This window comes from Neofelis nebulosa, chromosome 2 (assembly GCF_028018385.1).
Source record: "Neofelis nebulosa isolate mNeoNeb1 chromosome 2, mNeoNeb1.pri, whole genome shotgun sequence".
NCBI classification, from domain to species: Eukaryota; Metazoa; Chordata; class Mammalia; order Carnivora; family Felidae; genus Neofelis; species Neofelis nebulosa.
Genome location: NC_080783.1, coordinates 120,123,993 through 120,149,185, shown reverse-complemented (window position 1 = coordinate 120,149,185; position 25,193 = coordinate 120,123,993). Strand labels below are relative to the sequence as shown.

The following is a 25,193-nucleotide window of genomic DNA, read 5'->3' as shown; positions in this document are numbered from 1 at the left end:
TGTGTGTGTGTGTGTGTGTGTGTGTTTAAATTATTATAGGATTTCCTCTTTTTTTTGGTGGTTGGGGGGAGGCTGCTGCAAGCTAAGGGAACTCTCTAGATAATCTATTTGAACTGACAGTTGCTCTCGATAGGCTTCTCTGTGGACAGGCTAGTGGGGGGCGATCTGGTGGTAAATGCCAGGCACACATATTTCTTCACCCTGAATTCACAGATAAAAGAAGAGTCACAGCTGTCTTCCCAGGAAGCCCGTGTCTAAAAATTTTATTTGAAAACGGGGTTAAGGTGGATGTGATAAGACAGTGACTATGTAAAATCAGATCAAGTTATTCTAAATTTTTTTAATTTTTATTTTTTTTAACGTTTTTATTTATTTTTGAGACCGAGAGAGACAGAGCATGAACAGAGGAGGGGCAGAGAGAGAGGGAGACACAGAATCTGAAACAGGCTCCAGGCTCTGAGCTGTCAGCACAGAGCCCGAAGCGGGGCTCGAACTCATGGATCGTGAGATCATGACCTGAGCCGAAGTTGGACGCTTAACCGACCAAGCCACCCAGGCGCCCCAGATCAAGTTATTCTAAATAGAGTCATTTAAAGGCACACCATGGGCTTTTCAGAAACACTTTCAGAAAATGATGACCGTCAGCCTGGTTTACCATGTGTGTATGTGGGTAGGGATGGGGTGGGGGGGGGTATTAAAAAAAAAAAAGAGCCTGCATCCTACAGAGCCAACATGGTTATATCAAATACTAAATATTCTGTTTATTTCAGAGCCACCGAGTGAGCCGTTTTTCAAATAATTAAATGCCATAGTTAATGGCGTGTGTCCAGGAGAGGTACAAGACCCAGAAGCCTTTGGTTCTACCTCTCACTGGCTTTCCATGTTCATCTCTGAAAGACATCTCTTGAGACTGTGTGTCATTTCTAATTCTTGGTGCTTTGAGGGTACCTGTAAAACAGGTGCTTGACAAAATGCTTGTTCATTGGATAGATGAGGTTGGTCCACACTGAACTACTGGTGTTTTGGTAAAAAATAACAATCCAATGTTGACAATTTTGTATAGTTTAACCTCGTATTTCCATTCTCATTTTGCCACTTACTGTATGGATTTCCTTTTCCCTAAATGCTTTCATGTTTCCGTGTCCTAGTTTCTGAGTGGAAAGCCCTTTCTCCTATCATATATCTATTTTATTCCTTCCCCAAACATCTTGGTCAATCTTTCATTCCTATGCTCACTATTTTCCAGCTAGCATCTCTGTGGGTCCTCCTCTAACCTACTGGCATATTGTATTTCCCCTGTGCCTTTCACAAAGGAGGCCCTACGTAAACATTTGTCACAATGCTGAATTACATATCTGAGGATAAGTCACCGAAGCTCTAAACCAGTTTCCTTCCTGGACAAAGAAGGCAACCCCTGCCTCGCCAGTAGAGCAGAATTATTGGAAGTTAACAGATGAGAACTTTAAATGATTAGCAGTAGAGCCTCCAGGTTGTTCTGCCTATGGGGGTCCTTGGAAAAGTGACATGGTAGTGATAGGCAATCTGTTTTCAGCTCAACTTCCGGGAAGAATGGACTCTTGCCGGCCGAAGAGATTCCAAAAGACCCCTCTGGTTGACAGAGTGAAAAGAGCATGTTGATCACACAGGGAGAACACAGAGGCAATGAGAACAGAGTTGTCATGTGAAAGAGACCAAGAGCCGCCACGTGGGACAGTCACCGCTGTTAAGCTAGGAACACGGGCACACAGCACGTGACGGCGAGAACTGGAGGAAAATAAAGCTGCAGGAAAAAGCAAACTAGACCCTGCTGGGTGCACACACGAAGAACTTTTGGGGAAAAATTGTAGGAGCACTGAAGCAAGAAGCATAGGAAGGAAGGAAGCAAGGAGGGAGAAGAGAGGGCTAAGGTCAAGGGACACACAGGAGAGGATCACAAGTGCTTGAGAGAAGACTCTAGACTAGTCAGGGAGGGGCGGACCCCTCCCTTGGGCATACTAGTTAAGGGGTATCAGCGAGCTCCTAACTAGGAGATACTAGAGACTAATACGTGTGTGACTTTATGCAAGTTGCTGACTCTTTGTTTACTTACTTGAAAAAGTAGCACTAATAATTCCTATCATATAGCCTGATAGAAATATTAAATGAGATATTGCGTCTAAACACACAAAGTGCCCAGCATAGAGCAAGTGCATGTAATACATGTTAGCTCTTATTACTGAAGTATTGTTTGGGGAACTCAATGGTCTGTCATTCTTAACTCATCCTTTTAACACCTTCATGAATTCTCTAGTTGAAGAACTCTCCGGGGAGAGTCCTGACCTATATGTGTTTGACCTGCTACAAGCAAATTCAGTAAGCTGAATGCTTCACACAGCCTTGTCCAGTAGACGTTCTGGTGATGATGGAATATTCTCTATCTGCACTGTCCAGTCCACTAGCCGATAGCCACTGAGGCTGGTGAGCACCTACAGAGCACTCTCATGCCTCAGTTTCGTCCTTGGTAATATGAAATTGACAATAGTATCACTGTATTGGGATAGAGAATTAAATGAGAGAATACATATCAAGCAGTGGTTCTCCAAGTTTATTGTTCATCAGGATCGCCTGGAAGGTTGTTAAAACACAGATTGCCGGGTTCATGCCCCACATTTCTGACTCATTAGGTCTGGGTAGAGCTAGAGAATCTGTATTCTTTTTTTTAATTTTAATTTCTAATATTTATTCATTTTTGAGAGGAAGAGACACATAGCCTGAGTGGGGGAGGGACAGAGGGAGAGGGAGACACAGAATCCGAAGCAGGCTCCAGGCTCCGAGCTGTCGGCACAGAGCCCGACGCGGGGCTCGAACCCACGAACTGTGAGATCATGACCTCAGCTGAAGTCAGATGCCAAACCAACCGAGCCACCCAGGCGCCCCCAGAGAATCTGCATTCTTGACAAGTTCCCAGGTGGTGCCCAGGCTGCGGGTCAGGGAACCACACCTGGGAAAGCACTGTGGTAAGACACTTGGCATGGTGCCTGATACATGTGAGAACTCGGGAGTGTTATTTAGTGTTTTAGGATCAGCATCAAGGTTTCTGAAACACAAACAACCCACACCTTAATAGATCTCTCTAACTCATTTTCCGACATTATTTTCATAAATGTTTGTGAGGCACCTACAAAGGACAAGATACTCCCAATGTATTCCAAGCGACAGTCTGTCAAAGTGGGTTTGAAATGGGGTTTGTCAGTTGCCAGAGCTCCAGAACACCAAGTTACGTGGCCATGATTACTGCCGTCTGAAATACCTTTCATCATTTTAATTCTCCACAAAACATATGGAAAATGACAATTAAAATCACCTCCTGAGGTGAGCCACCGGTTAGACTTCCGATTCTTCATCTCTGTGAAAAGACTGTGCTGAGGCCTGCAAATGGTAGGTGGAAAGGATGTGAGAAGAGATCTAGGTTCTTGTCTTGGCTCATTTTTCTACTTCCTGAGATCACTGGGCACATCTCTCAATCACTATGCGCGTGGATTTTGGACGTGATGAGCCCTCAGGTCACTTTCAAAGACAATAAGAGCAGAACACTCACCCTCACTCTCGCCTGTGAGGGCTTTGTTCTTTGGAAGTTATCACAAGTCCCTTAGTTTTTCTCCTCAGAGGTTCTTTCCATGGTGCCTTTAGTTCTGTGGATGAAAGGTGTTGTAAGTGGGTTACACACACACACACACACACACACACACACACACACACAAATTGGTTTGGTAGGTCCATCTTTAATTTTGTCATTTTCCAGTATTCATACTACGGTTCCTTTGAAAGGAAAAAAAAAAAAAAAAAGAGCTTTGGAAGAAATATGCCCAAAGAAGTTCTAGGACTATAGATACCCCTTCCAAGAAAAGATCCCAAAAAGGATTTGGACTTGGGGTGGATTCCAGGATGCAGTATCTTGTGTTTTTATATCTGTTCTTCTAAAAGGACCACTCTACTTTTTTCTCTTAAGAAACATGAGTAAGGCGGGTGCCTGGGTGGCTCAGTCAATTAAGCGTCTGACTCTTGATTTCAGCTCAGGTCACGATCTCACGGTTCATGAGTTCGAGCCCTGCATCAGGCTCCAGGCTGACAATGTGAAGCCTGCTTGGGATCCTCTCTCTCCCTCTCTCTTTGCCCCTCCCCTCACTCTGTCTCTCTCTGAAAATAAATAAATAAAACTTAAAAAAAAATATGAGCACAAATTCTTTGCCTAACATACTAGTCTCTTATGTATAAAAGTGACCATGGTACCCACTGGCAAAAAACTTACATGCAATTTTTCTTACAAAATCAATCTTTTTAACAGGTCCTGGTGTGGTAAGTCAGGATTGTCATTTCCATATTCAGAAAGTGCAGAGAAGCTAGGTTTTAGGGTGACTGGTTATGACTCAGAGAGGCTGAGGTAGAGGTGAGGTGAGAAGCTTCTGGTAATTGGGAAAATCTGATCTGGCAGGCCTCACTATTCTTGTAGTCTGGCAAAATATACTTTGAGGTGTCTCTGCATAAAACATAGGAGACAGGGCTCAGGACTTGCCTTGGGGATTCTGAGCAAATTTAAAGCAGGCGGCCATTGGTTGGGTTACCAATACAAACAGCCTCCATAGCTCAGGTCTTACATTTTGAGTAATCACCTTCAAAATAAGAATGTTTGGAGTCTCATACACGTGGCCTCTCTTGGTTCTGTGCTGATGAGAAAAGTACTACTCTTTAAGGAGTGAAGGCTTTTACCTTGCACTTGCTTCTTACTGAGTGATCTTGCACAAGCTAACCCTCACTGTCCTTGGGTGTAAAATGGCACTCCCCCTCATATACTTCCCAGAGGGGTGGTGATACTGAACTAGAGGTGAAGGCAAGGAAGCATGTAGTACAAACAGAATCCAGGAACTTGCGTTCTTGCACTAGAAATAAATCAAGTTGAAATGCAACCTTCTCAGAAGATTGTATCATGCATTTCTGAATTAAAACAAAACAAAACAAAACAAAACAAAACAAAACAAAAATACTTGTTAGGACAGTCAACGCGGTCTCATAGGGAGCAATTTAAGCAGCTTAAATACATTTAGGCAGGCACTATCTTAGTGACAAATGAATCATAATATATATCAACTGAGTTTTTATAAGATCTCAATACAAATTGGCCCAAATGGGATCCTAAGGATTCTAGACTCTATATACTACTTTTTAAAAGGTTTGGGACAGAGAGACACCTGGCTGGCTTAGTTCGGGGAGTGTGTGACTCTTGATCTCCAGGTGATGAGTTTGAGCCCCATGTTGGGCGCTGGGCATAGAGATTACTTAAACAATAACAACAACAACAATAACAACATTTAAAAGTGTTGGGACACATAAAGTGGAGCAAGCCTAGTAATACGTACTCTGGAGACACAAATGATACGCCCATTTGCCAAATCGCTGCTCAGCTCAATCACATTTGTGTACCTACATTCAGGGTAAGGAGTATGCCTCAAATAATTGAGGGTTCAGATACTTATGCCTGCCTGCCTTCCTTCCTCCCTCCCTCCCTCCTTCCTTCCGACCCTCCCTCCTTCCTTCCCTCCCTTCCTCCTTCCTTCCCTCCCTTCCTCCTTCCTTCTCTCCCTTCCTCCTTCCTTCCCTCCCTCCTCCCTCCCTTCTTCCCTCCTTTCTCCCTTCCTCCCTCCTTCCCTCCTTCCTCCTTCCCTCCTTCTTCCCCCACTCCCTCCTTCCTTTAGCCACAGCATTTTGCTGATGATTTAGAATACTGCTTTATTTGAAGGCTACAAATCATTATTTATCAAATGAAGCAAATAATCATGGGTACCAAATTAAACATCCCCAAGCCACAATTTTTCATTTGTGAGGAAAGCTGCCTTTATTGGAGTGCACAGACCACAAGGCATAAACACCTTTCTGGGATTGAAGCTTCCTACAGAAACCCTACCAATTTCTTCACATCCTGGCACACGGGGTGTGCCAATTCTTTGGCTTTTGCTGACCCGACCTGTAAAACCTTCTCTAAGTGGCCCCTGTCCATCTTCAGTTTTTCAATTTCCCTCTTAATTGGCGCAAATTTCTCAATCACAGCGTCGGCCACCAGCAGCTTGTAGCGGGCCGTGTCCATGCCGGCGCCGCGGCGGAGCGCTTCCTCCACGGGGAGGCGGGTCACGGCCGCGTGGATGGCCACCAGGTTGGAGACCCCCGGCCGGCGGGCCGGCTCGTAGGTCACCTCCGACGTGAAGTCCGTCACAGCCTTGCGGAATTTCCGCACGATCTCCTCCGCGCTGTCCGTTATTCTGACGGTGGCCAGTTTATCAGGGTCCGATTTGGACATTTTGGCCGAAGGATCACGGAGGGATTTGACCTTCTTCATCGATGCTGGGGGAAAATGCCAACGCACACACACCGAAACCAAAACCAGAAGACAACACCAAAATCAGAAAACATCACCAGGAATGTCAGTGTCTAGATCTTAAAACGTGCAGAGAATACCAAATGACGTTATTGTTATTATTATTATTATTGAGTATGGTTGACACACAGTCGTACACCAACTCTGTTGTACAACGTAGTGATTTGACAAATCCAGACATCATGCCATGTTCACCACAAGTATAACTATCACCTGTCCCCTCCAATGCTATTACCCCATCTACCCCATCTAACCCTCCAATGCTATTACCCCATTCCTTACGCCGTGCCTTTTGTTCCCCTGACTCCTTCATTCCATAACTACAAGCCTGTACCTCCCTCTCCCCTTCACCCCTTTGGCCCAAACCCCCTTCCCCTCAGGGAATCATCAGTTTGTTCTCTGTACTCATAGGCCTGATTCTGCTTTTTGTTGACTCTTTTAAGATTCCGCTTATGAGTGCAATCATGTGGTAGTTGTCTTTCTCAGTCTGACTTACTTCACTTAGCATAATACTCTCTAGGTCCACCCAGCCTGTCTCAAATGGCATGATCTCATCCTTCTTTATAGTCGAACAGTACTCCATTGCGTATATATACACCACATCCCCCTTTTCCATCACCTGTTGACAGACACTTGGGTTGTTGCTTCCATATCTTGGCTATAAATAAAATAATGCTGTGATAAACACAGGGGTGCATATATCTTTTTGAATCAGTGTTTTCCTTTTCTTTGGGTAAATACCCAACAGTAACGTTATCAGATCATACGGTAGTTCTATTTTTAATTTTTTGAGGAAACTCCACACTGTTTTCCACAGTGCCCGCACCAGTTTGCGTCCCACCAATCGTGCACGAGGGTTCCTTTTTCTCCACATCCTCACCAACACTTGTTATTTCTTGCCAAATGACTTTATTATTTTTTAAAAAAAATTTTTTTCAACGTTTATTTATTTTTGAGACAGAGAGAGACAGAGCATGAATGGGGGAGGGTCAGAGAGAGGGAGACACAGAATCGGAAACAGGCTCCAGGCTCTGAGCTGTCAGCACAGAGCCCGACGCGGGGCTCGAACTCACAGACCGTGAGATCATGACCTGAGCTGAAGTCGGCGGCTCAACCGACTGAGCCACCCAGGCGCCCCGGCTTTATTATTTTTATCTGATTATATAAATACCAAATACTCATAGTGAAAATTTCAAGCCATTTATATAAGCATGAAAATAAAGATCACCTGTAATATGTAATAATACTGTTAACATTTTGTTGATCATATTTTCATGCATCTCTTAATGCATATATACTCATAAACTGTATAATCGTACACAAATGAAAATATATCCATCATACTTAGCTGTGCCTACCTTTTTAAAAAGTCTGATCTATTTCTTTCCTTCTCTCTTTCTCTACTAGCTAATCGCTCTCTGTCCTTTACAACCACTGCCCTTCCTGCCCCCAACAAATTTTAACAATCTGTGGCAATGCTTTCATTTCTTTATCCACAGTTATAGAAGTATATACCAACGCGTGTGCGTGCACGCGCGCGCGCACACACACATACACACACACACACACAGAAGTGAGTCACTTACTGCTCTGATAGAATCAAGATGTTAAGCTGTGCTTTATAAACCAGTGTTTTTAATAATTGCCTATTTTATGGCTATTCCAGAAACATATCAAGTTGAAATAGGTAAAACAATAATAGGCAAAAGCATTAAAATATTACTTATTGCTAAAAGAAGGTTTCAATGCATGGAAGGCCCCGTTTTTATTTGTGCAAACCGTTGCAATAGCTTAGAAATTTATACCTGCCTTTTGCTTCTGATCAGATACTGGGCCCACGTAAATGCAGCCAGTTTAATAAACGCTCAGTTTAATTAGGCTCAGTGATCTCTGCCCTTGCCACAAATCTGCATTGCTACTGAAATATTGATAGAGATTCACAGCTTCTTTCCTCGAGAAGATTCCAGACCAGTACTACCTCACAAGCTGCAGGTGCCGTGTCAGATCCACTGGGTGGACGGTACATTCTGTCGATGTCGTGCATTTAGGAAGGGAGAGTGTGAGAACGGTCAGTGCCCTCTTGTTTTATCTAGCTGATGACTCAGCAGTTCTCAGTCTTCTGACTGTTCTCTTGTGAGCAGGGAAGGCAAGGTCGACTGGCTTTGAAATCAGTTTTCAGAACCTGGGGCCTCCTCCAGATTCTGTGTCTCCCTCTCTCTCTGCCCCTCCCCCGCTTGCACTCTGTCTCTCTCTCTAAAAGAAATGCACATTAAAAAAAAAAAAAAGAAATCAGAAGAGCTTTGCCACCAACTTGATATATGACTTGGATGCAAAATTAGCTTTGCCAACCATTAGTATCCCCATCCATAAACCAGGGAAGTATGTGTGTGTATATATATATGTAATTCATTATAAAGTATTAAATATATAAAATATTAATATACGATATATTAATACAATATTAACACATTGATTTATTAATGTTTTCAATATACATACAATATAATTTACCAAATATATATAATTGGTAAATTATATAATCCTTTTTAATAAAAATGATTATTTTCCATTTTAAGTCTTTCTCATACTCTCAAAATATTATATAATTTACCAAATATATATATATGTATTATATAATTTAATGAATTTGATTATTTTTCATTTTTAGCCTTTCCCATACTTTTCAAACTTTTTTAGTTATTTTATCCAATAATCTAACAAGGTCTGCCACAGTACAGAGAAAGATGGGGATTCTAGTTACAAACCCTGAAGCCTGTCCACAAGAAAGCCGAGTTTAGCCCCGGAGAAATCCCAAGCCTTGGTCCATTATCCAGTCCTGTCTTGGAAACATGGCCTGATTTAACAGTCGTATGTGTGTTACTTACTTAGGATAGATTTGGGCACCGGGAAGAACTCCCCATACTTCTTGTTAAACCCTTGTGCTAGATCCTGAACTAACTCCATGTGCTGGACTTGATCCTCCCCGACAGGAACGTGTGTGGACCTTTAATAAAAGACAGACAGAAACACTCAGCAAGGCTCCTGCTTATACTGAGATGATATTGCAAGCAGCTGCCTTTCCTGTGCCTATTTCACTGTTGGTGTTCAACAAATGTTCACCAACTACAGAGGGAATATTGAGGCCCAAGTCTTTATCTACGTATCAGACAAATGCCAAAGAGACATTTGTCAACTCTAGTTCTGTTTCTTCCATAGCAGAAGAATACAGCCATCAACACCAGTGTGACAGGATCTTGCTGGGAGGGAGGAATGGTATCTTAAATAGCATATGCTCTAAGCATAATTGCATTTTAAAACCACTCCTGTTCCCTCGCCCAGTCAGCACATATTACCCTAGCCCTGGCCAGATGCTTTTTACTCCAGAGCTTGCGCTCACACTTGAAAGCCGCTCCAATCCACTCTTCAAATCAAAGATGGCAGAAAGCTCTTCCGGCAAGGGTTTTTCCTCCCTGTCATACAGGGAGTAACTCAAGATCTTTTTGGAATATGCTCCTTCGTTTTCAGTGAATTGCAATCACAGCACAATTAATATGCTGCAGGGAACTTGAAATAAATGAACAAATCTATCATTACAATGCAGACAGATCTTGAAAACAATGTTGAATGAAGAAACCAAGTCGCAGAAGACACGTAGAGTACACGGACGTGCAGATCTTAAAGTACTGTCTATTGTTTACAGCTGCATATGTAAGTAGGATGACACACGGAAGCGGCCCCCACCCCTGCACAAAGCCATGACTGTAGCTGCCCCCAGAGGAGGAGGGAAGGGCAGTGGGTCTGGGGAAAAGAAAAAAGGAGACCTGAATTGTATCCCGCAATATTTTATTTTATTTTATTAAAAAATAGAGACGTGAGACAAAAATGTCAGAATATAGGAGCTTCACTAATGGTTATTTTAATCCCATATATAAAATTTGCAGTGCTGGATCATGATGCAGCATGTCAAACAAGGGAACAATGAGCCATTACAGAGAAGTCTTGATGGGGAAAACTCTCTCCAGAAGCATTACTAGGGAAAGAGACAGGAGATTTTAAGTCTTTATCTATCTATCTATCTATCTATCTATCTATCTATCTATCTATCTATCTGTTTTTAAATGTTTACTTGTTTGAGAGAGAGACAGGAATTGAGCAGGGGAAGGGCAGAAAGAGAGGGAGACACAGAATCCGAAGCTGACTCCAGGCTCTGAGCTGCCTGAACAGAGCCCAACGCGCGGCTCGAACCCACTAACCGTAAGATCATGACCTGAGCCGAAGTGGGATGCTTAACCGACTGAGCCACCGAGGCATCCCATAGGAGATTTTAAGTCTTTAATGCTTGGCTGGGGAGTTTACGTTTGATAATATAGATAACAAAGTGCTGTTGTTTCTTGATCAAAACAGTTTCATGTTCCTCTTGTGAAAACAGCTGCCTGAAAGTGAATTTGGATATTTACACGATAATTGTACATTTTGAGTGGGAAAATAACAACTTTTTAAAACAGCCTCAGAAGAGGAAAACTATTCTACTTTGTTATAGAGAGGAAAATCTCCTATCCCTGTGGTTAAGCAGTGGTCCTTAAAAACTGGCAGAGATCTTATGTTTCCCTTGTGAATTACTGTCCACAGGCTACTTACTGGTCTACTTCATAAAGCTGTCCAGAGCATGAGCAAACAAAGCGTACAGACTGGCTATTTTAATATAGTAAAACACTGGAGAACATTTTGAAAAAATCTGAAATATCCCTCACTTTGCAATCATTTTTATTTTTGCCAATTACTTTCTAGTCTTTGTTCTTGTCTCTATGGATGCATATTTTTACATAATTGCAGTATAATATGCATACCATCTTTCATGTTAACATAATGGGTATTTCCCATGTTTCTATGTGGTCTTCATTAATAAAATTAAAAAAAAAATTTTTTTAACGTTTATTTATTTTTGAGACAGAGAGAGACAAAGCATGAATGGTGGAGGATCAGAGAGAGGGAGATACAGAATCCGAAACAGGCTCCAGGCTCTGCGCTGTCAGCACAGAGCTTGACGCGGGGCTCGAACTCACGGACCGCGAGATCATGACCTGAGCCGAAGTCGGCTGCTTAACCGACTGAGCCACCCAGGCGCCCCTAATAAAATTTTTTAATAGCTGCATAAGAACATTCCTGTGCTGGGGCACCTGGGTGGCTCAGTCGGCTAAGCATCTGACTATGGCCTAGGTCATGATCTCACAGATTGTGAGTTCCAGCCCCGTGTTGGGCTCTGTGCTGACAGCTCAGAGCCTGGAGCCTGCTTCGGATTGTGTCTCCCTCTCTGTTTGCCCCTCCCCTACTCGCACTCTTTCTCTCAACAATAAATAAACATTAAAAAAAAAAAAAAAAGAACATTCCTGTGCTATAGTTACAGAACCGTAAAGAATTTACATGATTTTGTAGCAGATTCTTTTGAATATTCATATAGTGGGAAATTTTGATTCAAGTGAAAAAAATAATCTTTTACAATAACCCAAAAGTCCTGTGGAGGTAAATCTGGTGAATGCATGTTTAGTACTTTCTGGTCAATAACAAGGTATGATTGTCAGCTAATGAAACTAATATTTGTTTCTGTCATAAGATAATGCAGAGTATATTTCCAAAATGAATGCTGATAAATGTTTTGAAGTTTAGAGTAAGTATAGGTTTGAAAGCAACTCTGACACTTCTTTTGCATGGAAGTAATGTATTTTATTTAAAAAAAATCTCTGAATATTAGTTGTTTTCATACAGCCCCTCAAATACCCATGCAGTTGCCCTGTGTGCATGTGTGCATGTTTGTGTGCATGTGTGTGTGGGGGGTGGGGTGGGGTGGGGTGGGAATGCAGTATGGCCCTCAGAGTTCAGGCTCTGAGCTTCAAATCCTGACTCTGCCACTCTCGTTTTGTGTGACTTTGGGTAAATCATAGAATTCCTATCATAGGCAACTTTCTCACTATAAATGGGAGTAACAATATTTACCCTATACTACTGTGGAGGTGAAATGAGACAACGTGTGCTTAGCGGAGTTGCCTGAAGTCTGGTAAGCCTTCAGACACCGGTAGCAATGTAGGGAATAATTCTAAAATGGTACTACACTGTATTTCAGAAGGATGCTCACGAACATTGCCTATGCAGCCAGAGGTTCGCCTGTGACCTGAGTCTCATTCCAACTTCTCTCTAGCTTGGCCCCAAAGAGGGGACGTTTGTGAGGGGAAAAAAGCCCAGGGTCATCTGTTTGGCAAAGCGGATAATCAAGACCTGATGAATATTTATTTATGTATGTATAAATTTTCACATGGGAGGAAAAAAGAAATCAACAGAGAGCAATGTGTGGCTTATTTTCTCTCCCTTTTGTCCCTTAAGTGTTGATATTTCTAAAAACATCATCTTGGCTCACTGGTTCTCTCTCATCACTAGAGAGCTCATCAGCTTTCCCCTGGGGATCTACACGTCCCTTCTCCTCTGATGATTCTGGGGCTCTGCCTCTAGCTCTGCTGTGTCTCTGAAGGGTTAGGACTATATCTCTGCCTTCCTGCTAGATGTTGGCACTGACTATCCCACATTTACTCCCCAACTCAACATCGGAGAGCCAGCATTCCAGGTTGGCACTATATTCTGAGAACCTATGTCAATTTCGTATTAAAATACCCATAGAGGCAAAGAAACTATAAATAACTTAAAACTAGCAGCAAGAGTTACACCTGAAGATGGAATTTGAGAAGACTTTTCATGAACTGTGAGGATCAACAGAAGCACTGAAAGAGCGACTGGTGGAGCTGGTGGCCATGTAGGGTCAGAGCGAGAGCCCCCATTGCCGGAAACCCATCCCATGGGTTTCCAAACCCATGGGGGCAGACACCCTTCTGCTGTCGCCAGGGCGGCCCTTGTCTCATCAGCCTGACTCTTTAGACACTCAGTCACGACAAGAGGAAGTAACCAGACAAGCAGTGGAGGCGGCAGGAGCAGGTCAGGGTGCATTGTATCCTCGCAAGAATGGGACGAGAGCTCCGTGAGGGTAGGGCCTTGTTTGTCTTGGCCACTGCCAGACCCAGGACACAGAACACATCCCGGCCAGCGAAGGACAGCACTCAGGTTACAGGTGTTGAATGAAAAAGGGAAGCGCAGAAGGTGAGACACTGAAGCAGAATGTGACATGGGAGCAGTGTTACCTGGTGAAGGCTCTTTTGCATGCAATGCCTCTGTTCAGAGAGTGAAAGAGCCAGACAGGTGGTAGGAGAAAGCTCTCTCTCCGGCCAGCGGTACCAACCTAGCTGACTGGCATGTGCAATTGGACACACTGTCCTGCCCTCCTGTTGAATTCTGGGCAGGGAATTCAACTAGCAGCCAGGGAGGCAGAAGGTGGACACAAGGGCCTTTCGTAGACTGGCAGACGTTATTTGAAAGGTTCCCTTGTTCCAATATGGATTTAAAACACCCGGCCCATAAAATTCAGACAGACAAGTAAAAGAGCCCAATATGGGACCGTGAAAAGTACTGTGGAACAAGGGAAGGGGGACTTTGCCCTTTAGATCCTGAGGAAGATCAGACATTTGAAAGTGAGCTTTTACAAGAAACAGACAGTTTTGCATTTTAAAGAAAACTGCTTGGGACGCCTGGGTGGCGTTGCCTGGTTAAGGGTTCAACTCTGTATTTCAGCTCATGTCATGATCTCAAGGTTCGTGAGATTGAGCCCCACGTCGGGCTCCATGGTAACAGTGTGGAGCCTGCTTGGGATTCTTTATCTCCCTCTCTCTCTACCCCTCCACCGCTTATGTGCTCGCTCACTCTCTCTCAAAAATAAATAAATAAACATAAAAAAAAAAAAGGAAACTGCTTGGTTCCCTCGATGGGATTCAAAAAGGCATCACTGCCACAAGATAAAAGCAGGACCACAAAATAGGTGGTGACAGAAAACCGATCAAATGAAAAGAAGTGAATTCATGAAATAAAGAAAACCAAACACAAAACAGAAGAGTCAGGAGCATTAAGGAGTGAAATCCCACAAACAGGTCGTATCAGTGACCTGGGTGAGCATGTGAGGCTCTTCCAGAATTTGGGAATGTTCCTCCCTTAGCTGCCTCAGCCTGGCTCCTTTATTTCAGGTCTCAGCCTACATATCACCTCCTCAGAGAAGCCTTCCCCAACCATACTCTCCAATGTTGATTTCTCCCTCTTGTTCTTTTCCACATATCCTATTTATTTTCTTTATAGTATTAATCCTAATCTAATTATGTCTTTCATTTGTTTATTTAATTGTATATTGTTTTCTCTCCAGCTGAAAAATAAGCTTTTAGAAAGCTTGTTTGTCTTCTTTTTGAATCTATTTCCAGTACCTACAGGAGTTGCCTGACATATTTGAGAAGCTCAACAAATATTTGTTGAGTAAGTAATGGCTTCTCGGCCTTTTGGTTAAGATCAGGTGACAATATTTATTGAATAAATGAATGATCTTAAGAGGAGGGCACTGTGACCTATATAGATTTATACCAAGCGAAAAATCATAGTAAGATCGGTTCGTCATCAGTATAAGATAAGAGCACAGAGTCAGAAGTCAGACTATCTGAGTTCATATCCCAGCTCCACCAGCTACTAGGTGAGTTACCATAGCCAAGCTTCTTACTTTTCTGTAAATTGGGTGTCATAATGGTGCTTATTACCTCATAAGATTGTTTCAAGGATTAAAGGAGATAAGCAAGCATGATACTGGACAGTAGAGCTCAATAAACACTAGCTGTTGATATAATAGATATTCATTAATATCTGACATGATGAAGTATGAAATGGTAAAAGACTGATACTATCAGGGACCTTGATGAGAGGTACGTTGTGACTTTTTTCAAACGAGGATCATTTTCCTTTTTTGCCAGGTGATTTATACCACAAACATAAATACCAGCATGTAATCCCACAGACAGTTACAGACCTGGGCAGCGATCCTGATACATTTAGAAAACAAATTTGATGGTTCACATATCTGACTGGGCAATCCCCAGGTATAAATAGCATGTTATAGGAATTCTGAGAACCCCTTTAATTTAAGCAAAAACAGAGACAGAATAATGAACGGACAGGCAAAGCACAGGGACCGTGACAATGGATCAGGAAGTGGTTTCTCTTTGTCTAAGGTCAGTAAATGAATTTAGGAAGTTCTACAAAATGGTTGCTTGGCTTTGTCCATTGTTCTCTTCCACACAGAAAGTCACTGGCTTCCTAAGTGGTAAAACCAAAAATGTTCCTTTTTAGGTTTCCTTCCGTGCCCATAAGCCCGCATGCGCGCCTCTCGGAGGTAAACACAAACAACACCCCCCTCCTACGTTTCTCTTCTTTGACTGGACTTTGGTACTTCTGTCTTGTGATTCTAGTCAGGCTGACACGCAGAGGTCACTTTGACTCCCCAAACCAAATTAGCCAACAGGGCAGGTTAAAAAGCAATTACAGTAGCCCATAGGAAATCACAATGGACTGCAGCTAACATAGAAAAAGCAATTACCATAATCAATACACTTTAGGCACATCAAAATGAATATTTCCACATGTCAAAATGGTTCCAGATCCACAAAGCAACCAACCTAAACAGAAAACACATTTAGTTTTCATAATGACTCTGCATGCCTCTTTGCTTTCTGTGAGATCCGTGCCTCTTTTCTTACAATTCTGTGAGGTTGTGCTGTTTTGAAAAAAGGATTAAAAAGTTTTAATTTTTTTCACCTGGTCTTATTGCCCTGCTTGGCTTTTTCCTCTGATTTTAGTTTGTTTGTTTCTAGTCTTTTCTCCCTCTGCTCCTACTGCTCTCCTCACCTCCTATAATTTATCTTGGCCCTTACTTCTCATTCATTGGGTTCACACTTCACATTAATTCAGCCTGTCTTTGATTCTGCTCACTTATGGGCCTTATTCTCTTCATATTTTCAACCTCTGTCCTCATCATCAGATAATTTAGAGCTGCTCTTTTAAAATTTATGCCCTATATAATGATATCCATATTAATATGTCTTTTTTTCCCTTCTCTTCCTTCCTCCCTCCCTCCTTTCCTTCCGTCCTTCCTTCCTCTCTCTCTCTCTCTCTCTTTTTTTTTTAAACTTATCCTGATTGTGCTTCCTTAGATACAACAGAAAACAAAAGCCTTTCATAATTTTGATTGTTATAACTTCTGTCACATAATAATGTGTCTGATCTTCTTCTCTGGTGACTAACTCATGTTTTTTCCTTTTGTTCGGTTCCTAGTTGTATCCACATTTATTCGGGATCCACCCCACCCTCCAGCAAAATTAGTGTCCAGATGAATAATCATTGCCTACATATATCTGCTCACAGAACTTTGTCCTCCTCTCTTTTTTTCCTACTTTGGTTATGTTGGTGAGTTTTCAGTGCTGTTGCCTCTAACCAGCCTGGGTGGGGTGGAGTTTGGTGCTGTTTTTCCTTTCGCAAAGGATGAATTCACCGTCACTGGCTGCTTGTTGGATATACTGTAATGATGTCTAATTCAGGGATTCTTTCCCGACTTCGGGACTATGATGTGCATGGCCTGGTGCTGGGTCTTGTGAGAGATACAATGAAGATTTTTACCTCTAGTGAAGTTGAGGAGAGAAAACACCACGTGAAGTTATAAATTCCTCTGGCTAGTCCACTTATAGTATTCCCAGTCTCCATGGATGGCGGCACCATCCATCCAGCCGCATGAGTCAGAAATGTGGAGTCACCGAGACCCCCTTCTCATACCCACCACTCCATCGGGAAGCTCTATCCCTCTTTCCTCCCCAAATCTCCTAAATTTGCCTACTCTCTTCATCTTCACCGACACCATCACGGTCCAGACAGACTAGTGAAAGAGCCCCGAACAGACTGTCCCAGCCGCTCTTGGCCCCTGCAACTCACTCTCTGTACTTCCATCAGTTGACTTTTAAAAGTATACATCGGATCATCTCACGCTGTCCTGAAAATCACAAAGAGCTTCCTGTTGCTTTCAGGAGAGTGTCCTGGGTTATCCGTTGACATCTCAGCCCCACCCTCTCCCTTCTATGCAATTTCTCTATTTCCAGGGGCTAGCAGCCTGCAAGCCACATTTCCAGAGGCTTCTGGTTTACCGCAGGCACTTGCCGCAGAGCTGGAAAGTGAAAGACCAAGAGGAGACACTACTGGTTGGCAGTTGTGGGTGAGGATGTGGCCGGCAGCTTTCAGGATGTCATACAAATTGGGGGCAGACCGGCCTCATAGAGAAAGGATGTAGTTCAACAGCCAGAAGTCTCCAAAGCAGTTTCAGGAACTGATTATCTCCGCTGTCCTCAACGGCAGTGGTCGGATTCTGATTCTCAGACATTAGGGCTGACTACGCTCTTCTCCGGAATATTACCAAGGGTGACGTCTGTGACCAGTCATCGGACTCTGTATACTCTGTTCCTGGTGGGTCTTGGTTCTCTTGACTCACGGTTCCTGAGGCCTCTGTTTCCCCATTTTCCTATGTCGTGTCAGCTTTTGCTTTCGCTATCTTCTTAGCCTCTTCCTGTATTTCTGTTTGCATTCTTGAGAGAGAGAAACCGATTGGCCCAGGTAACCACTGTCATCTCTATCCGAGCAGACTTCGTGGCACCGCTCTAAAATGTCACTTCTTTATCTGTAAAACGGGGATAATATCACTTACCTACCTTACAGAGCTGTCCCAAACTCTGAATAGATGACAGGTGTGCTGTGGCTAGTACAGTGACTGCCAAATAATGCCCCCCTCATGTTGATTCCTCCTTTCCCTCTGCCTCACGTCCATGCATGGTGCCTTTCTCTGGGTTAGCAGCAGTACAAGTACTTAACATGTATTTGCTGTATGTTCATTACAACTGTGTGTGTGTGTGTGTGTGTGTGTGTAGAGAGAAAGAGAGAAAGTGAGAGAGAAACATTTACTCAACAGATAGCTAGTTATTTGAAATTGGATATTCATAAAAATAATGCAGATGCAAAATAATACTACGAGCAAATGCTACTTTTGGGTATTTTGTCTCTCTTCAAATATCCACTATTTTAATTTTTTTAATCTTTATTTTTGAGATGGAGAGAGAGAGAGAGAGACAGAATGCAAATAGGGGAGGAACAGAGAGAGAGAGAGAGAGAGAGAGAGAGAGAGAGAGACACTGAATCCAAAGCAGGTTCCAGGCTCCGAGCTGTCAGCACAGAGCCCGATGCGGGGCTTGAACTCATGAACCAAACCACGAGTTCATGACCTGAGCCGAAGTCGGACGCTCAACCAACTGAGCCACCCAGGTGCCCCTGGATCAGAAGTCAAAAAAGGAATATTTATATATAGTATGATAACTTCTTTGCTTCCAGAGAGTGGGCTGGAGGGTAGCTGATGCTAGAAAGATATTATTTATCCTTGGAAGCATTAACTAACTATGAGAACCTGCTATGTCAGGGCAAAGTGAGGCAGGAAGCTACTGAAAGTTCTTCAAGTATACCAGCCACATCTGAAATACTTATTGTTTTCCGTAAGCGAAGAAGATATCCATAAGCTTAGGCAGAATATGTGTCAGATTTGGGGACCTTGGGCTACTTTTGCCAATGTCAGCCTTTTAAAATGTTGCTTGTACTTTTAAAACGTGTGTAGTGAGCATATAGTAGGTGATGTCAACTCATACATAATTTAATAACCCCTGAGCTATGTCCCATTGGCCCACTTTATAGATGAAAGAAACTGCAGGATTTTATCACCCTGCCAATTGTCTTTTGGGCAACTGGTAAAAATAAATTTGTCATCACTTCAGTATACATGACCTTGTATTGTCCTAGTTACTTATGTGATGATCTTGCCCCCTAATATAACTGTTGACTCCTTAAGGAGGGTCAGCACAGGCCTCAGGAGGTCATAATCATGCTCTGATGCTTCCCTGTCCATTGACAGGCTGTGCAGCTTTGGATAAACTGCTCAACCTCACTGGGCTGTATCTGTAAAGCTAGGAAAATGAAAGAGAGCCCTGAAAAGTTCCCTCCCTCTCTGTGCTCCCTGGTATCACAAAGGAGGCAGTCACTTTTGTTCAAGTTTATTCTTTTTTCACAGCCCTGAGCTTAGAGGACTTTTACATTGTAGTTCTTGAACTGTTAAGGAAATCAACTGGCTCGATATCCTGGTGCCAAAAAATCTCAGCCTTTGCTTCTATACAGAAGACCCCCTGGGAAGTGAAATTTCACATGAGTTTATAATCCTTAAAGACAATCATCACTAGTTATGACCAACTGACAGATCCCAGGCACAGCACTTCCTGGCCCATATTCCATGTTAATCCCTTAATAATCCTGTGCATGATAATCATGATTCCATTTTACAGGTGAGAAAACATGCCACTTTGCTGGAAGATATGTTAGATCTTTATTAGACTTTCATTTTGCTACTCCTGGAGAAAAGTGTTCTGGATTTTCCAGGCTAAATCAAAAGTTTACTATAAGTAGTAAATGCTGTTGGGAATCCAGCATTCAAGTTAATACAACAAACAACACACAATGTGTACGTTTTAAACGGAGTTAAAGATAGCCTGCGTGTAGTAAAGGACACTCCTTATTTGTAAAGCTAAGAGGCTGTTCTTCTGGCTGTTTCCATCTTAATTGCACAAGGGCTCTGGGGTCATAGTACAAGGTACATATCCAATCATCTCCATGCTGTTATCATAATTACATGCAAAGAATTCTAGTTTTCCTAGGGAAGGATTAAGGCCGTGGAGGGGGAAAAGATTCATGGAGTTTCTCTTTTTCATCAGAAGTGTTCATAGTAGCAAGGCTTGGCTATGCGCGTGTTGATTGGGAAGTTTTCTCTCTAGAAGGCCAAATGGAGGGCTGAGGGAGGCGACTTGGGGATGGCAGGGAAGAACTGGGAGAGGGATGAGGTCAGAAGCTCTGGCCAGCAGTAAGAGAGGGCAGGTCTTGGCGGCCTCTGGTTGTAGGGTTTGAGGCCATAAAGGACAGCACTGGCTGACTGCATGGACTGTGGGTCCAGGACAAGCAGAGCAACTCTACATCATGCTGAAAAACTTGCACAGGTGGCCATTCAAACTTAAATTAATTACACTGAAACACAATTTAAAATTCAGTTCCTCTGTCAACAGTCCATGCGGCTAGCCGCTAAGGTCTTGGAAAGCATGGGTTGACTGCCATAATTGCAGACAAGCTGTATTAAACTGCCTTGCTTGAGAGTCTAGATTGTAGAAGTCAACACTTAAAACCCCTGAAGTTTAATTATTACCAGGGAAGTAGACATTACAGAGCGGTTAAGAGCACAAAAACTCGGGGTGCCTGGGTGGCTCAGGGGGTTAGGCATTCGACTTCGGCTCAGGTCATGATCTCGCAGTTCGTGAGTTCGAACCCCGCTTTGAGCTCCATGCTGAGAGCCCGGAGCCTGGAGCCTGCTTTGGATTCTGTGTCTCCCTCTCTTTCTGCCCCTCCTCCATTCACAATCTGTCTCTCCTTCTATCTCTCAAAATACAAAGAAACATCGGGGCGCCTGGGTGGCTCAGTCGGTTGAGTGTCCAACTTCAGCACAGGTCATGATCTCACGGTTCAAGAGTTTGAGCCCCGTGTCTGTGCTGACAGCTCAGAGCCTGGAGCTTGCTTAGGACTCTGTGTCTCCCTCTTTCTGCCCCTCCCCTGCTTGCACTCTGTCGCTCAACAATAAATAAATGTTAAAAAAAAAAATTTTTTTTTTTTTAAATATAAAGGAACATTAAAAAAATTAAAAAAAAAAAAAGAGCACAGAAACTCTGCACTCAAACTTTCTACACTCAAGTCCTGGGTCCAAGCTTTGCTAGCTACATGATTTTGGGCAAATCACTAACTTAATTTCCTCATCTGTGAAATGGGGATGATAGTCGTGCTATCTTTACAAGGTTTGGTGAAGATTCAGTGGGCTAATGCACATAAAGCACTTATGACAGTTTTGAACACGTAGCCAGTGCTATTTAGGTGTTAGCCCTTAACGTTACTCGTTCCACATGGAGACATACTTCTATCATTTTGTACCTCCTACTGGGGAATAGATGCGAACTGATTCACACAATCCTTTCTATGTCCCCTTGCCCCACGAACCAAATCTTTTCGGGATCGGTTCACTCTCCTGTCAGCATGAGTACGTGTGAGACCAGAGGTAAGCTCTGCTCCTTACTTGTACAGCAGAATGTCAGCGGCCTGGAGCACTGGGTACGTGAGCAGGCCCGCGGTTCCGCCATGCTTCTGGGTGGCAGTCTTTGCCTGTGCGGTGAGGAGAGAGGAGAGAATGAAATCCGACATGCACCTAATTATACTGCTAAATAAAGAAATCTTTAAAGCACGCAAAAGGTAATCTGAAGCTACCAGGACTAGCATTATATCTCAGTTCCTTTTAGCAACACTAGCCATGGGGCTGGCTTGTCTTCATGCTGCAGGCTCACGCAGGAATAAGGGACATCTACTTCACCACTGCCCCTCTAACGGGTCCTGCACGGCCACTATTTCTTATCCATTTAATTAAGACAAGCATATAAGAGTTTCTGGTTTTTGGGGAGCCCTGGGGGCTCTGTCAGTTAAGTGTCTGGCTTCGGCTCAGGTCATGATCTCATGGTTCTGGGTTCGAGACCCGCATCAGGCTCGCTGCTGTCAACACAGAGCCCACTTTGGATCCTCCGTCCCCCTCTTTCTCTGCCCCACCCCCCTGCTTGCACTCTCTGTCTCTCAAAAGTAAATTAAAACATTAAAAAATACATAAATAAAATGAAAAAAAAAGGGGGGGGGGTTCTAGTTTCCAAATCAGATAAACTCCGTATTTCACAAGTAAGGTCAGAAAATATAATGAAATTAGATTCCTGCAAATTAATTAATTTGATAAGTTAACATCAAACACCATATCGTGTCTGTGGAAACCTCCCAGAAAGTCTCACCTGTGCTGTTGACCAAAATGTAAGGTCCCCCTTAAAATCACATTAAAAAACCAAGCCAAGGGGCGCCTGGGTGGCTCAGTTGGTTAAGCGTCCGACTTCAGCTCAGGTCATGATCTCACGGTCTGTGAGTTTGAGCCCCGCGTCGGGCTCTGTGCTGACAGCTCAGAGCCTGGAGCCTGCTTTGGGCTCTGTGTCTCCTTCTCTCTCTGCCTCTCTGCCTCTCATGCTCTCTCTCTGTCTCTCTCAAAAATAAATAAACATTAAAAAAAATTCTTTAAAAAACCAAACCAAATCAAACCAAAAACAAAAAGTTGTGGCATTTAAAAAACGAAACTAAGAGAAAATTTTAATCTAATCAATTGTGACTCTGTCTTGATCTGTAGGTACTGAAAACTAGAGGGCATAAAGTGATTCCAGTGTACAGGACAGACCGTATAGATGAAAAGTATTTCCTTAATGGGGAAGCTGATAGTAACACCAGAAGAGATACGAGAAGTATTTAATTAATGGATACCAACCACAAGCTACGAGTATGTACCCACCGAACATAAGCCCTAGTGATAGCATTTCCCTTGCCACAGCTAAGCATTGATAACAGGTAATTTGGGCAGAACATTTGGTAACAGTTCTCTGGGCAGAACTACTTAATAGGGAATATTGTGTACAGTTTACTGGTCATTGCATCTCTCTTGTAAAATGATACATGGTTATTTTGGTGTACAGATATTATTCATTTAGTTAATATGAATCACTTCCCTGAGGTCTGATTATTTCTGAATGAACTGAACAACTGAATATATACACTTGCATGATTCTGAGGACCAAGTTCACGGGCTCACCACTCGGGCTTCCCCAACCAACATGCAGATACACCCTTTGAGTCTGGGTTTGAAAAGCAACAGCTCCTCTTTAACTCTCTTAATGTCAATGTTCCAGAAGTCAGGTACAAAGTTAACTCTTTAGGTTACTTCAAGTAGTTTCTGGCTTATAGCATCTAATGCTATAAGGCATTCAAAGGAAACTTGAAAGTTTGAATGTATAATTCCTTCAGTACATCTCTTGATTACAATGTCCACTACAAAGCCCAGTTTGCAATGATCACTGGGTAAAGATAATGAAAACTCAATTTGGAAATGAGCAAACGGGAAAAGAACCCAGTTTTTAAAAACTGTTACTGCATTAGCTTCCTAGTCTTTCTATATTAGAATACTGGATCTCGAAATTACAAAGGAAGGGGGAGATGTGGAGAGCATTAATATTTATTGAGTGTCTATTATGTGCCTCAGATGCCTTACATCTGTGTTATCCCCTGTAGAATCTTCTAAATAACTCTGACCTCAAGCAACACTGAGAACTTTCAGTGTTCTTTCTACCTTTCTACCCTACTATCCCCCCTAATCAAAACCAAGTTAGGTGCTCGGAGATCCTTCTACAGTCCTGGAACTCTCCCCTCTGATCTCTGTTCACTGTTTCTGATGGCTTGTGTAATTGTCTCTGCCCAAATAGACGACAAGCCTCATGAGAGTGGCTCTGTCCCTCCTGTTGACTGCTGTAACCCCAGCGCCTAATGTGATATGAGACTTGATGGTATTTGTTAATGAAGGAATGACCAGAGAAGGCAGGAACACGCTCTAGGATAAGGCTGGCATTTGAAACCCATGTTTTTCCCCACAAATAAAATATCACGGACTGGAGGGAAGGCTTCTCCAGAATACAGGTTTCCCCTGCTACCTGAAAGTTCTCATTATGCCACTTTGCTTTTGCAAAAGACTTACAGTAGTGCCTGCTTTTGATAACTGGAAGAAATCGGAAGAGGATTTTCACCTTTATGAAGTAGTACTTGCTTCTTTTTTTTTTTTTTTTAATTTTTTTTTAACGTTTTTTATTTATTTTTGGGACAGAGAGAGACAGAGCATGAACGGGGGAGGGGCAGAGAGAGAGGGAGACACAGAATCGGAAACAGGCTCCAGGCTCCGAGCCGTCAGCCCAGAGCCCGACGCGGGGCTCGAACTCACAGACCGCGAGATCGTGACCTGGCTGAAGTCGGACGCGTAACCGACTGCGCCACCCAGGCGCCCCACTTGCTTCTTGGTTCTACTCCACTGTGGCTTATGAAAGAGGAATGTTCTAGTTTTGGGTAGTGGGGGAAACCGTCTTGTGCATTCACTAGTAATTTGTTATCAGGAGCTCCTCGGACACGATTTTAAAGTGGGAACATTTCCCATTAAGTTAGAATTCAGTTCTTATAAAACGGATTGCAGTATTCAACTCAGAGTATTATGATCAAATGGCAAAGTCGTGCCTAAAACCAAGATATGGTAGAAAACATTAAAAAATTTTGTTTCTAATTCCTGGCAGGCAATGATTCTGCAGTATTAACTCTACCTCTTATTTAGGTGCGGCCACTTGAAAGCTCTGATTCTTGCTGAGACTCACGTGGAGGTTTCTGGACCAGCTTTTGAAGAAACCAATGGCCCTGAAAATATGCTGGAAAGAAGCTTGAAACTGAAATTCAAGGCTGACGTACATGGGGGCTACCTACCCTCAGGTTATCCAACTGCAAAAATAAATGGGAGTGAAGTACTATGAATTATCCACTTTATCTTTCTCAGTTGAGCTTTCTAGAAAAAGTACAGCCTTCATTTTTCTGTGGGTTTGAACTGTTGCCTGGACTTAACCTGTATAAATGTTAAATAAAATATGTTGTTTCTTCTCCCCACAATGGAAACCTTTGAGCCTGACTGCCAGTTAATTACAGTGGAGATGGGAGGCAACTTCAGAGCCCAGTAATCCAGAAATTGTGACTGTCTGTTAATTATAATGTTCTAAGTCATTACCAAATCTATCCAAAGATCGCTCTGATTCAACCTACACAGATAAAATCAAATAGT

General features: G+C 42.9%; 1 protein-coding gene and 2 long non-coding RNA genes across 6 annotated transcripts in view; 1 reads left to right on the top strand and 2 right to left on the bottom strand.

Annotated features, from left to right (window-relative positions):
• Window positions 1-2,563: 2,563 nt before the first annotated feature.
• LOC131504087 (uncharacterized) lies at window positions 2,564-3,808 on the bottom strand. The gene is made up of 2 exons (XR_009257767.1): window positions 3,578-3,808; window positions 2,564-3,408 (listed from the first exon to the last, which is right to left on the bottom strand). It is a non-coding gene; the product is annotated as an uncharacterized LOC131504087 (long non-coding RNA).
• Window positions 3,809-5,843: 2,035 nt separating this feature from the next.
• WARS2 (tryptophanyl tRNA synthetase 2, mitochondrial) overlaps window positions 5,844-25,193 on the bottom strand; it is a 96,217-nt gene continuing 76,867 nt past the window's right edge. For all 4 annotated transcript variants that reach the window (XM_058716045.1, XM_058716044.1, XM_058716046.1 and 1 more), the window contains 3 exons: window positions 21,552-21,637; window positions 9,292-9,410; window positions 5,844-6,372 (listed from right to left, as the gene is read on the bottom strand). In XM_058716045.1, coding sequence (XP_058572028.1) covers window positions 5,924-6,372; window positions 9,292-9,410; window positions 21,552-21,637 — 654 coding nt within the window. In that variant the 3' untranslated portion in view covers window positions 5,844-5,923. The remainder of the gene's footprint in view (window positions 6,373-9,291; window positions 9,411-21,551; window positions 21,638-25,193) is intronic.
• LOC131504085 (uncharacterized) lies at window positions 15,104-25,024 on the top strand. Its single transcript, XR_009257765.1, has 4 exons — window positions 15,104-15,237; window positions 21,560-21,724; window positions 22,686-22,832; window positions 24,699-25,024. It is a non-coding gene; the product is annotated as an uncharacterized LOC131504085 (long non-coding RNA).